The sequence below is a fragment of the Monopterus albus genome, unplaced genomic scaffold, assembly GCF_001952655.1.
Source record: "Monopterus albus unplaced genomic scaffold, M_albus_1.0 scaffold89.1, whole genome shotgun sequence".
NCBI classification, from domain to species: Eukaryota; Metazoa; Chordata; class Actinopteri; order Synbranchiformes; family Synbranchidae; genus Monopterus; species Monopterus albus.
This window is the reverse complement of record NW_018127969.1, coordinates 1,422,742-1,434,330: the sequence shown is the minus strand read 5'-3', so window position 1 is coordinate 1,434,330 and position 11,589 is coordinate 1,422,742. Positions and strand designations below refer to the sequence as shown.

The 11,589-nt window shown below is 40.0% G+C and overlaps 1 protein-coding gene across 2 annotated transcripts in view; it reads left to right on the top strand.

The window, feature by feature from the left end:
• capzb (capping actin protein of muscle Z-line subunit beta) overlaps positions 1 to 6,753 on the top strand; it is a 25,021-nt gene extending 18,268 nt beyond the window's left edge. For both annotated transcript variants that reach the window (XM_020607808.1, XM_020607807.1), the window contains exons 4-9: positions 1,653 to 1,766; positions 1,856 to 1,997; positions 2,138 to 2,254; positions 2,344 to 2,409; positions 2,668 to 2,744; positions 5,734 to 6,753. In XM_020607808.1, coding sequence (XP_020463464.1) covers positions 1,653 to 1,766; positions 1,856 to 1,997; positions 2,138 to 2,254; positions 2,344 to 2,409; positions 2,668 to 2,744; positions 5,734 to 5,821 — 604 coding nt within the window. In that variant the 3' untranslated portion in view covers positions 5,822 to 6,753. The remainder of the gene's footprint in view (positions 1 to 1,652; positions 1,767 to 1,855; positions 1,998 to 2,137; positions 2,255 to 2,343; positions 2,410 to 2,667; positions 2,745 to 5,733) is intronic.
• The last annotated feature ends 4,836 nt before the right edge of the window (positions 6,754 to 11,589 follow it).

The following is an 11,589-nucleotide window of genomic DNA, read 5'->3' as shown; positions in this document are numbered from 1 at the left end:
TTGTTAAAAAAGTTTGAAATATCCAATACATTTCGTTCCACTTCATGATTGTGTCCCACTTGTTGTTGATGCTTCACAAAAAAATTATAGTTTTATATCTTTATGTTTGAAGCCTGAAATGTGGCAAAAGGTTGCAAAGTTCAAGGGGGCCGAATACTTTCGCAAGGCACTGTATCATCTGTACAAATGCTTCTTGCTAAACTAGGACCAACATTCACAAAGAACCTATTAAACTTATCAACTACATCCTCCATTCTGTTGACCGGTGTATCATTGTCCATGAAATATTGAGGGTAGTTACTCTTGCTGGAACTGTTTCTTATCAATTTATTTAATATATTCCAAGTACCTCTCATGTTATTTTTATTATCCTCTAATACTTTAGAGTAATATAGTTTCTTACATCTCCTCAAAATCTCATTTAATTTGTTCTTATATGACTTATATTTTTCTTCCGCCTTCTTTGATCTGTCCTTTATGAATTCCTTATATAACACATTCTTTTTTTTACATGCATTCTGTAATCCCTTACTCATCCATGGTTTCCCACTGTAATTCCTTTTGTTTTTATACTGCTTACGAGGACAGTTCCTGTCATATACTTTCTTAAATATATTTAAAAATTGCTCATATGCTTTATCTAAGTCTTCCTCTCTGTAAACTGATTCCCAGTTTTGCCCCATAAAATCCTCTTTTAGCCTCCTTACAGCATGTTCATTCGTCACCCTCCTATAGAAAAGATTTGTTTTTGGCCTCTCTTTTCTATACTGGCCCTCATAAACCACAAATACTGGTAGATGATCACTAATATCATTTATAAGTAATCCACTTGTCATTTTGCTGTCAATAACATTGGTAAATATATTATCTATTAGTGTTGCATGCTGGGTTGTTACTCTACTTGGTTTTGTAATTTTTGGGTATAAACTGCATCTATATATTGTGTTAATAAACTCCTCAGTTGCTGTGTGCTTGTTAGGATTTAACAAATCTATATTGAAGTCACCACATATGAACATTAATTTATGACTTATTGTCAAGTAATTTTCTTCCATCCAGTCATTAAATTTTTCTATGCTGGCTCCAGGTGCTCTATAAATACAGCTTATTACAACATTTTTCTTTTTTTTCTACGAGTATTTCTACAGTCACACACTCCATTAAAATTATCCACCACCCTTGACATTTTGTCTACTTTCTTATAACAAAAGTTTTTATCTATGTACGAGGCCACACCACCTCCCATCTTATTTTCTCTGTTTGTGCATACCAAGTTATAGCCATCAAGGTCAAAATCCATTCCCCTTACATTATTAATCTATGTTTCAGAAATGGCAATTATATTAAAAGAATGTGTCTCGTCTGACTGTCCTACCCCTGCAGCTTACTTGCCCTGAAGAAGACATCTTATAAGCTTTTGAACATTGTTTGATTGTGATTTTTGGAAAAAAATGACGCCCTTGTGGTCCCATTCAGTTCACGCTCACTAGGGTTATGTTGTCTATTTCAAAAGACTCTTAAGACCTTTAGGGATCATTGACCACTAGGTCAGTGGTAGGTGATGTCAGACTGTTGTCTCATGTAAACTGCCACAACAGCTGAACATGTAGTTATATTCACACTACATTCTGTCATACTCTTTCATTCATCAGATCCCCATGGAGTAATAAGTATGAACCTCCCATTGAGGATGGTGCAATGCCTTCAGCTCGCCTGAGGAAACTTGAGGTCGAAGCCAATAATGCCTTCGACCAGTACAGAGACCTGTGAGTACCAGCGAAGTAATCTCATGGAGAGGTTTTAATAAACGATCAGTGTTGCTCTCTCGTTACTTTGGATGTCTGTGTGTTTTGAGGTACTTTGAGGGTGGTGTGTCCTCCGTGTACCTCTGGGACTTGGATCATGGCTTCGCTGGAGTTATTCTCATCAAGAAGGCTGGGGATGGATCCAAAAAGATCAAAGGGTGCTGGGACTCCATCCATGTGGTGGAGGTGCAGGTGAGAGTCAGTGGATACTGATAAGTGACAAGTGATGCACCAACATAAATCCGAGACAGTGGTCCAGTGTCAAACATTGGAGTTTACTTCAGATTGTTTGGAGCATTATGTGATTTGTTGGTCTGTCTCTGTGTGAGCAGGAGAAGTCCAGCGGTCGCACTGCTCACTACAAACTCACCTCTACTGTCATGCTGTGGCTCCAGACAACCAAGACCGGCTCTGGTACCATGAACCTGGGTGGCAGCCTTACAAGACAGGTATGCTGCTGAGCTAATCAGAGAACCGCTGCTGACGCTTCCAGCTGTGCTTCAGTTCTTTCAACTCGGTTTGTTTCATCCTTCCACAGATGGAAAAAGATGAGACAGTTGGAGAATCCTCCCCCCACATCGCCAACATTGGCCGTCTTGTCGAAGTCAGTGTGACTCCTAGCGTCCTGTTTGTTTGCCTTCTCCACTGCCTTCCTAGATCAGTGATTTTACTCCTCTGCAGTGAAATTACTGACTTGTATAGTATTGCATATATACCATTAAATGAGACAGTCTGTTTGCTCAGCCACACTCACTGTGAATCATGTTTAGGACACTTCAGAGCCTCCAAATCCAAAAATGTTGCACTTAATAAATTGAAACTAGAGGGAGGACTCTTGCTAAAAGCTGTGCTCTTATTATAGGATATGGAGAACAAGATTCGCTCCACACTGAATGAAATCTACTTTGGGAAGACCAAGGACATCGTCAACGGCCTAAGGTAATGCTACATACATTGTCTAGATAACTTGGACCACCTCCTTTTAGAGCAGCGTTCCAGAGTCAGTCGACCACTGTCTCTCTATCTGTGGACCTGCTCAGCAGATATTTTCTTACTATTTTTGTCAATCTCGGTCATTCCTCGTCTGATACTGTATTTTATATTTTACATCAACCTACTTTTACTGTTCCTCTTTTCAGTGTTTTCTTGTGTATTGTCACTTTCTCCGTCCCCTGTTCCTTTCTCCAACCTCTCCTGTTGATCTTACTGTTTTAGTTGCCTTGTTATCTCATATTTCCGCTACCATTCTTATCACTATCTGTCCCCTGTGTTGTCTCCTCTGTCACCTCTCCTCCCCTGCTGCCTCCACTCTGTGCTCCAGATCTATTGAGTCTTTGCCTGATAACCAAAAGTACCGGCAGCTCCAGAGGGAGCTGTCGCAGGTCCTCACCCAGCGTCAGATCTTCATTGACTAGGGTCAGAGGTACAGCCTGGCATGGAGAACTGTGTGTGCGTGTGTGTATTATGTAGAAAATGAACAAGGTGAAATGTAGCTGGACTGCTCTGTCCACTGTCTCCTCTCTCTTGTTTACTCCAACAAACACTTTTAGGAACAAAGCAGCTAAAAGTCAGCATTGAAATAATAAGCAAATCTTTGTTCTAATTTAGCCTGTTTCACTACAGGAATGTGTGTGGTATGCCATGATAGTAGTTTTTTAAGGATGAAACATCGCAACATAGTTTTTCATTATATTCTGTCATTATATTACAGCAAGTATTGCTACAGAGACTTTCCTTTAAAATAAGTTTAATTTGAAAAACAGCATGGTAGGAGTCAAACAGTGGATTAATCACTCATTAGATGATTTATTGTCAACAATTTTGATATTATATCAAGACATTTTTTGCTGTTGTCTGCTTTTCCAAATGTGCCACTTTTTACAGTTTCATACCAGTGTAACCTGAATATCTTTATTTTTGACTTTTTTGGCATCTCTCACTATTTTCCTACATTTTCTAGACTAAATTAATCAATTAGTTGTACAAATACAGTGACAGGTTGAGTGACCATTAGTTGCAGCCCAATAGTATAGTTCAGTTTCCTTGTTGTTCTTGTTTTGCACATTTAATTTTCTGTGCCAACATATTTGTAAGACCGGCGAGACAGATGTGTAATATAAACGGTTTCATAAAACACTTTTGGACACTTTATATAGGGCAGTTAAAACCGATCAGGCATAACATTACGACCACCTGTCTAAGACTGTGCACGTACACAGGGGTCAATGCTGCAGTTGGTTGGCGCTCCTGTCACTCACAGCGCATCTTATGTGAATCTGTTTGCTTCCATAGTTCTACTTTCTGAAACAGCACAAATTTCTCTACTATTCTATGATAAAAATATGTGAAAGGAGTGAAAGCTGTGGTCGTGAGGACAAGTTAGAGATCGTTTAGACACATTCAACAGCCTTCTCACTCTAGGTGTGATATCACCACTACAGCCGCTGAATGTTTCTCTTCATAGAGACCAAAGTACAGTATTTCTCATTTTCAACAATTTTAACAAAGACTCAAACAAAATGTAACCTTTTTAAAAGGCTGAATTAAATGTAAAAGCTTAATCTACAGTAGGTCAGCCTCATCATTGGGGGTGGCTGTGGCTCACGAGGTAGGACAAGTCGTCTTCTGACCAGCAAGTTGGGTGTTCGACTCCTGGTCTCCCCACATGCCTAAGTGTCCCGGAGCAAGACACTGAACCCCAAATTGCTCCCGGTGGCTTGACTAGCGCCGGTGTGTGGCAGCCTTGTCGTCATTGGTGTGTGAATGTGTGTGTGAATGGTGTATAATCTCCCTGTAAAGCGCTTTGGCCAGTGCATAAAAGCGCTATATAAATACAGTCCATTTACCATCATCCGTGAGCCTTGTTCCTGGTTGACTGTCAGATCCTTACGTTTGGCCGTTGTTCCTGCTTCCAACACACCAACTTCGAGGACTGAATGTTCACTTGCTGTATAATATACCCCACACACTGACACTGACAGGTGCCACTGTAATGAGGTAATGCTATTCACTTCACCTGTCAGTGGTCATAATGTTATGGCTGATCGGTGTATATGTTCACATACAGATCCAGCTGACAACAACAAACCAAAGCTAAAAATAAAGTAGAAAATGACACAAATCAAACGGACCTACTTAAATGGTTTTCAAATGCTTGTCAGGGCCCAGGTTCACAGGTGACTGTGTGCTGTATGGACATAATGCATGCTCCCCAGAGTGTAAATATGCAGCAGCTGTGTTAGCATGTTGTGTGGGCGTTAATGCACAGTCTGTGTGAGGGAGGAACACACTAACCGTGTCTGAGCATTCAAAGCCGCCTCCACCCCTGATGTTTTGCAGTTCGTTGCCCTTATAAGGTTTCCTTAGATGCTGTTTATTCAGTGTGTAGCACTTTGTCCTATCGAAGCAAAAACACTTTTGTACAAATGTGTGTGAAAGCACAGCATTGAAATATAAATATTTTAGCTGGACAAAATTGTTTAGAAATGCTCATTAGGATCAAAATATACAATTAAAGCAAACAGATTTCTTGTTTAAATTATATTTGCACGTAAAAGCTCGTAATTTTGTTCCCAGTAATGCATCTTAAAATAGCTCAGCACGGTGCAAAATGTAAAGGATGATGAATACTCCTCTACAGGACACTAAACAGGTAAAGCACATGATTTAACTGCATGACAACAAATGGCGGTTTACTTTGCGTGTTATTAAAGATCCACGTGTGCAGTGTATATATGTTTAATGTGTGATAAGTTGTGGCACTGTGTTGTTCTCTCCACAGAGGAGGAGAATCGGACTGTGCCGTCTGTTTGACTAACACCTTTGAGGAGCTTACAGACCGTGTGTTTCCAGTCTCTCTTGCTGTTTTCTTATCTGATCTAGCACACACTGACTGCCTCTCCTCTGTCTGTGTCTCCCCGCCGAACAGGAGTGTTCAGACTCTGGCCGACAAGTCAAAGCAGGAGGCTCTGAAGGTCGACCTGATGGAGGCGCTCAAACGCAAACAGAACAGCTAGAGATGCTGGTGTTGTCTTCTCTTCTCTCTATCTCTCTGCCTCATCTCTTTCATCTGTCCTCTCTTTCTTTATGTTTCCATGCCTGTTTCAGTGTTGCACTCTTGTTTGTGTAAAAAAAACAAAAAAGGAGAAAATGCTTAGCTACTGTTTTTTTTTTTTCCTGTTGTATTTTGTTTTCACACATGTCATCTGCCATAAAGCCATTCACTCCTGCTCTATCTCTCATGTCATGAATATAATGATAGTATTACCATGGTTAATGCTAATCTTACAGTGTGAGGGTCATTGTAGTGATAATCCCCGACATTCTCACAGCTGACGTGTCCTTGAACAGTTTGAAATGTGGGACTTTGGTGGCCCTACTCTTCCTCCGTGATGAGGAAACGGACACAGACTGTGCTGTAGGTGGTGTAGGCTTGGCAGGGCTGTTGTTGTTACATACATCAAACTTAGTTCTCGCACCTACTTTTGTCTACGACACCACCCTGATATATTTGTATGAAACTATAACTGTCACTGTATAACTGTCATTCTTCTGGCCAATGGAAACAGTGCGAACACGAAGGCAGCCTTCATTTTCTGCTAGAAGGATTTTACTTTTTATTCCACTGTGTCCACATGCATGTGAGCCTGTGTGAGCACGGGCCTGCAGTCAGTGGAAACATAAACCTATCAAACAAGGGGATGGACTGTTATAATCACACACTGTATAACATGACAGTTTACTTCCCCTCAGTTTAGCTTATTCAACTCTTCTCTCACCTACTACGTCTTTGTTGGGAGTCACTGTTTGTCTTTGTGTCTCAGTCGAAACTTTTGACTGTTTCCATTTTGGAGGGGAATCTTTTGTTGAATTTGTTTTGTTTTTATTTTGTAAAGCTTATTCATATTGTATTAGAGCCTCCAGCAACAATAAAAACAGTAAAAAGCTACTTATATTTTTTAATTGATTTATTATTTATGTGCTGCACTGTACTGGTAAAGGACAAAGAAACACTTCCTGAACATGGTCAGGAGTGCATTACAGCTGCAAACACTGCTACCCAGGTGGGCTACATTTTACCTTAAGTCTCCTGTTAAACATTTATAAGCAGCAAATAAAGATTTAAGAAATGTTTTTGTGGACTGTATTGTAGTTGTAAGCACATATTTGTGTTTGTCAGCTACTTTAACCATAGGTGGACTGTTAGTCATGGCCATCTGCATTTCTGTCAGATAATGAACCACTTCTCCTAGAAAATTGTTGCAATCACAAATTCTTTGGTGTTCTCATGTTTATTTCTTTGCATTAGAACAACATGAAAAAAGCCAAATCTGATCCATTCCACACAGGACTCCAAAAATGGACTGGACAGAATTATTGACACCCACAACTTAATGTTTGGTAGCACACCCTTTGGACAAAATAACTGAAATCAGTTGCTTCGTGTAACCATCACTGAGTTTCTTACACCTCTCTACTGGAATTTTGGACCACTCTCCTTTTGACAACTGCTCCAGGTCTTAGATTTGAAGGGTTCCTTCTTCCAACCACCGTTTTGAGATCCCTCCACAGGTGCTCTATGGGCTATAGATCTGGACTCCTTGTTGGCCACTTCAGAGTTCTCCAGCACATTGTCTCAAACCATTTATGGTGTGTTTTGAAATCTGCTTTGGGTTATTGTCCTGCTGGAAGACCCATGACCTCTGATGGAGACCTGACTTTGGGCCCTCCATTGTACCCCAGAATTCGTTGGTAGGCTTCAGATTTCATAAAGCCATACACACAGTCAAGACATCCAGTGCCTGAAGCAGCAGAGCAACCCTAAAACATCAGTGAACCTACACGTGTTTGACTGTAGAGACCGTGTTCTTTTCTTTGAAGGTGTCATTTCATTTTCAGAAAACAGCAGAATGATGTGCTCGACCAAAAAGCTCTATTGTAGTCTAAATGTCCACAGGACATTCTTCCAGAAAGATTGTGGCTTCCTCAGGTAAGTTTGTGCAAACTCCAATCTGTCTTTATGATTTTTTTGTTAGCAGTGAGGTCCCCCTGGGTCTCCTACCATGGCGTCCCTTGTCATTGAGATGGTGATGGATAGTGCAAGTTGTCATTGTTGCACCGTGTGCCTGCAGGTCGGCTTGAATTTGTCTGGAAGTTGATCGAGGTTCTTTATCCACCACTTGAATAATCCTTTGTTGCACTCTGTCATCTATTGTTCTCTTTGGTCCACATCCAGGGAGATCAGCTACAACCATGGGCTGTAAACTTTTTGACAATGTTGCGCACAATGGACACAGGAACAGCCGGATCTCTGGAGATGGACTCGTAGCCTTGAGATTGTCCAGGCTTTTCCACTATTGTGTTTCACGAATCCTCAGACAATTCTTTGCTCTTCTTTAGTTTCTTCATGCTCAGTGAGGTCCACATGACACAAAGGTTGTCAACTTTTTTCCATTTCACTGGTTGCAAGTGTGATTTCTATGTTGCCAGCACCTGCTGATTGCTACAGGTGAGTTTCATTACAAATTAAAGCAGCATCACATGCTTGAAATAAAACTATTTCTGATGATTTTGAAAAGGTGTCAATAATTGTGTCCAGTCCATTTTTGGAGTTCTATGTGGAATCTATCAGATTTGGGGGTTTTTCCCAGTGTTTTTGTGTTGTTTCAATGCAAGCAAAAGAAATAAACATGAGAATACTCAAGAATCTGTATATTCTTGTATATATAAACTATGCTTTCATGGGAGAAGTTATAATGGTTGACAATTATGTTAAACAATTCTTACATCAGCTTCCAACTACATCATAGTGTGATAAAACCATTTATCCTGTAATTCTGAATGCAGGGCTTTAACTTGTGTCGGAGTATTTGTGCACTGTGGTATTGCTACTCTTACTTACCACCACTGGTAATAGAGATAAGATATAGTGTCTAATGTATTTGACCAGCTGTAGGATGTTTTAATGTGTGATTTTTTAGGCTCTTCCTCGTAAAATATTTAAATAATTTTTGCATTTTCTTCACCAAAACACCTGCAATTGGTAGCAAATATGATGTCATCTTTGAAGCTGTTACTTTTCTTTAAAACTGGAAACTGACCTTCAATCTAAAATGACTCATCTGATCTTCTATCAGTCACAGTTACTTCAGGAATGAAGTTTGAATTGCAGAAATTATACACTTGGATGACAACTAGTCAAAATCTGTCTACTAATGAAGATCAGTTACTAAAAGGTGAGCTGTGGTGAGATGATTTTATTTATTTAATCATTTTTATTATTATATTAAGACTGCAGTGTGTGAAGACAGTTCATTACATTTATGAGTTGAAGAAGATCCCCATTCAAAAACGTGCTCATCGCCTGTATTGCAGCACAGAAACTTTTAGGCGTGTGATTGCACTTTGTCCACTAGGTGGCAGTGACACTCCGCATATCAGCTAGAGTTTTCCCATCTGTTTCGCACTTTTTAGTCAAGGGCTGGTCTCTTATCTCTTTTCTTTGGTGTTTATCTTTCTATAACCCTGATGTTACTAATAGATTTGAATAGAGCCCGACTTCCTGTAAGTACAGGCTAAAATGTCTTTGATTACTTCTGTAGAATATTACTTTTATTTTATACCGCTTCAATTTTGAAATGGGATTTGGACAAACTCGTTGGAAAACAGCTGATGAACATAATTAAAATTGGTTTGATTTTAGACGGACTATCCTTTTTGGGGAGGTTTTGAAAATGGACGACTGCTGAAAGCAACACGTTGAAACAGTCATTCAAAACCTAACATTTGGGGAGCGGCGATTAAATTAAGATTAAACATGTATGCATTTATGTTTCTGTTAATAACCATCCTTTAGGAAGTCACCACTTATTTCTAGAGGCGAGGTTTTTGTCCTGTCAGAGAGGAGGAGAATCGGACTGTGCCGTCTGTTTGACTAACACCTTTGAGGAGCTTACAGACCGTGTGTTTCCAGTCTCTCTTGCTGTTTTCTTATCTGATCTAGCACACACTGACTGCCTCTCCTCTGTCTGTGTCTCCCCGCCGAACAGGAGTGTTCAGACTCTGGCCGACAAGTCAAAGCAGGAGGCTCTGAAGGTCGACCTGATGGAGGCGCTCAAACGCAAACAGAACAGCTAGAGATGCTGGTGTTGTCTTCTCTTCTCTCTATCTCTCTGCCTCATCTCTTTCATCTGTCCTCTCTTTCTTTATGTTTCCATGCCTGTTTCAGTGTTGCACTCTTGTTTGTGTAAAAAAAACAAAAAAGGAGAAAATGCTTAGCTACTGTTTTTTTTTTTTCCTGTTGTATTTTGTTTTCACACATGTCATCTGCCATAAAGCCATTCACTCCTGCTCTATCTCTCATGTCATGAATATAATGATAGTATTACCATGGTTAATGCTAATCTTACAGTGTGAGGGTCATTGTAGTGATAATCCCCGACATTCTCACAGCTGACGTGTCCTTGAACAGTTTGAAATGTGGGACTTTGGTGGCCCTACTCTTCCTCCGTGATGAGGAAACGGACACAGACTGTGCTGTAGGTGGTGTAGGCTTGGCAGGGCTGTTGTTGTTACATACATCAAACTTAGTTCTCGCACCTACTTTTGTCTACGACACCACCCTGATATATTTGTATGAAACTATAACTGTCACTGTATAACTGTCATTCTTCTGGCCAATGGAAACAGTGCGAACACGAAGGCAGCCTTCATTTTCTGCTAGAAGGATTTTACTTTTTATTCCACTGTGTCCACATGCATGTGAGCCTGTGTGAGCACGGGCCTGCAGTCAGTGGAAACATAAACCTATCAAACAAGGGGATGGACTGTTATAATCACACACTGTATAACATGACAGTTTACTTCCCCTCAGTTTAGCTTATTCAACTCTTCTCTCACCTACTACGTCTTTGTTGGGAGTCACTGTTTGTCTTTGTGTCTCAGTCGAAACTTTTGACTGTTTCCATTTTGGAGGGGAATCTTTTGTTGAATTTGTTTTGTTTTTATTTTGTAAAGCTTATTCATATTGTATTAGAGCCTCCAGCAACAATAAAAACAGTAAAAAGCTACTTATATTTTTTAATTGATTTATTATTTATGTGCTGCACTGTACTGGTAAAGGACAAAGAAACACTTCCTGAACATGGTCAGGAGTGCATTACAGCTGCAAACACTGCTACCCAGGTGGGCTACATTTTACCTTAAGTCTCCTGTTAAACATTTATAAGCAGCAAATAAAGATTTAAGAAATGTTTTTGTGGACTGTATTGTAGTTGTAAGCACATATTTGTGTTTGTCAGCTACTTTAACCATAGGTGGACTCTTAGTCATGGCCATCTGCATTTCTGTCAGATAATGAACCACTTCTCCTAGAAAATTGTTGCAATCACAAATTCTTTGGTGTTCTCATGTTTATTTCTTTGCATTAGAACAACACAACAGAAACAACAGAGAGAAGTCTAATCTGATCCATTTCAAACAGAACTCCAAAAATAGACTGGACACAATTATTGACACCATTTCAAAATCATTGAAAATCACTGTATTTCCATCATAATTTTTTAAAGAAACTCTGAAGTGGCCAGCAATGAATTGAGGTCTAGATCTAGAGCTCCTGTGGAGAGATCTCAAACCAGCAGCTGGGAGAAGGAACCCTTCAAATATGAGAGACCTGGAGCAGCTGGCAAAAGAAGAGGGGTCTAAAACTCCAGTAGAGAGGTGGAAGAAACTCACTGATGGTTACAGGAAGCGATTGGTTTCAGTTATTTTGTCCAAAGGGGTGGCT